General features: G+C 32.0%; 1 protein-coding gene across 2 annotated transcripts in view; it reads right to left on the reverse strand.

Annotated features, from left to right (window-relative positions):
- The window catches only part of LOC117117646 (leucine-rich repeat-containing protein 15-like), an 8,528-nt gene that overhangs the window by 4,955 nt on the left and 1,645 nt on the right, over positions 1-1,928 (reverse strand). The window contains exon 1 of one of the 2 annotated variants that reach the window (XM_033262025.1): positions 335-1,354. The exons of the other annotated variant lie outside the window; for it this stretch is intronic. Within the exon in view, the coding sequence (XP_033117916.1) occupies positions 335-1,338 (1,004 nt within the window). The 5' untranslated portion in view covers positions 1,339-1,354. Of the gene's footprint in view, positions 1-334; positions 1,355-1,928 lie in introns of those variants that run through there. 2 annotated transcript variants of the gene reach the window in all.

The raw sequence follows: 1,928 nt of genomic DNA on the forward strand, positions 1-1,928 counted from the left end.
GGTTTATAGGTGAAAATTGTAAATTTAGAAATAAGTTTTATTTTTTCCTTTGAACTGAGATCAATATGTGATTTTTTTTATTTCTTTAAAAGCATTTGTTTTTTAACAATTACAGCAGACGGAAATAATGTTCTGAGAGATAATTGAAAAAGAATGGCCATTGGGTAACATTTTTTGATAGTAGAAATAAAAGTTTAAAAAAAACGTTATTTCACTAACAAAGTAGAGGAATGACATACCTGTCTCTTATACACATCTAGATGTGTATAAGAGACAGATATTATATATTGTAATGTAACGTGAAGTATGTAACACGAAAATAGAATAGGCTTACCTGATATAAGGGAGCTTCAAATAGAAAATAACAAGTAAAATAGCTACACTAACACTAAGCGCCACCTCCCACCAGATCCATTTACAATGAAAATCTCTTAAATTTAAATCCCACAAAGTCTTATTCATATTATCACAGAGGGGCTTATAATTTCTACTCAACACTTTAAATCTCCGTTTGTTATTTTGTGTCCAATTTATAAACCATACCAAGTCACAGTTGCATTTGAATGGGTTGCTAAATAATGTTAGATTTGTTAAGTTTGTCAGATGTTGTAATCCTAGCGAAGAATGTATGGTTTCTATCAAATTATCGTGTAGCAACAGTTCACTAATGCTACTTTTAGAAGTTTCCAAAAATGCGTCAGGAACATACTTAATTAAGTTGTTGTGTAATTCCAATCGATTAATTCTAATCTGTTTTGAGAATAAAGTGCTAGGAAGAGATTTTATGTTATTATCGCCAAGGTTTATTAACTTCAAGCTTGGAGACTGCCTGAACACATCTTCGCTGATGTTCATTAGATTACACTTTTCAAGAATGAGGTGAGTGAGACTCTTTAGATCTGCAAACCATATAATTTGTATCTGGCTTAGGTAATTTTCCTTTAGCGAAAGATATTGCAACTGATCCAGTCCTCTAAAGGCGTACTTAGATATGTTGGTAGACACCAATTTGTTTTTTGATAACTCCAAAGATACGATGGTACAACTAACATTGATAAAACTATTTCCGTCTAATTTCGTAATTTTATTATTTTGTAAATTCAAGTGTGTCGTATTGAATTCGAGGTTTGGCACGTTTTCCAGCATCTTTGAATCACAATCCACGCACAGAGAGTTACAATCCTGACAATAATAGCATTTACAGGAGTCATTTCTTTCACAAGTAGAATTTTGACAAATACCACAATTCTTATTACAAAAATCGGTGATGGTTCTTGAGTTTTGAATGTAGTAGCAAATCAACACAACAACAAACAGATCTAAATTAGAAAAGCGCATTTTGACTGACTGACGTTCCTTACTATACTGCCTCTATTGATACGAATGAGGAAGTATCGGATAAATCGCTGCATGTTTAAATCAATTGTGATAAGGAATAATTTCCTTGTTGCAATCGACGTTAATATCGAAAGTAATAGTTCCAGGTGAAGACATTTTTTATATGATTTAATATACACTCTTAAAGCTATGTTTATCAATTTGTTGTACTTTCTATTTTGATTTTATCGCCTTTACGGAAACCTATTGGCTGTCAACTAATGTGTTTAACGGCGCTTCTATATCACGAAAATGGTCGGGAAAGTGAAACGTGAAAGATAAATTTGTGTTTACCGGATATATACGCACATACTGAATATGTATGCACACATATATTTAATTTGTATAAATATTTTCCTCAAAATGTATTTGTAAAAGACAGGTAACGAGTACAGTACTTTCGGCCATAGACCTTTAGCTCATAAAGGTCCATGTCCGACATTACTCGTTACGTCGTTGTTCTCAAATAAATTTTGAGGTATCGTATCTCAAGTTTCATCTGTGTATATATATTTACCTGTGCAGCAACTTCAATTTTATATTATAATATA

Source organism: Anneissia japonica, unplaced genomic scaffold (assembly GCF_011630105.1).
Source record: "Anneissia japonica isolate Jap-2015-1 unplaced genomic scaffold, ASM1163010v1 scaffold3334_len1275209_cov185, whole genome shotgun sequence".
NCBI classification, from domain to species: Eukaryota; Metazoa; Echinodermata; class Crinoidea; order Comatulida; family Comatulidae; genus Anneissia; species Anneissia japonica.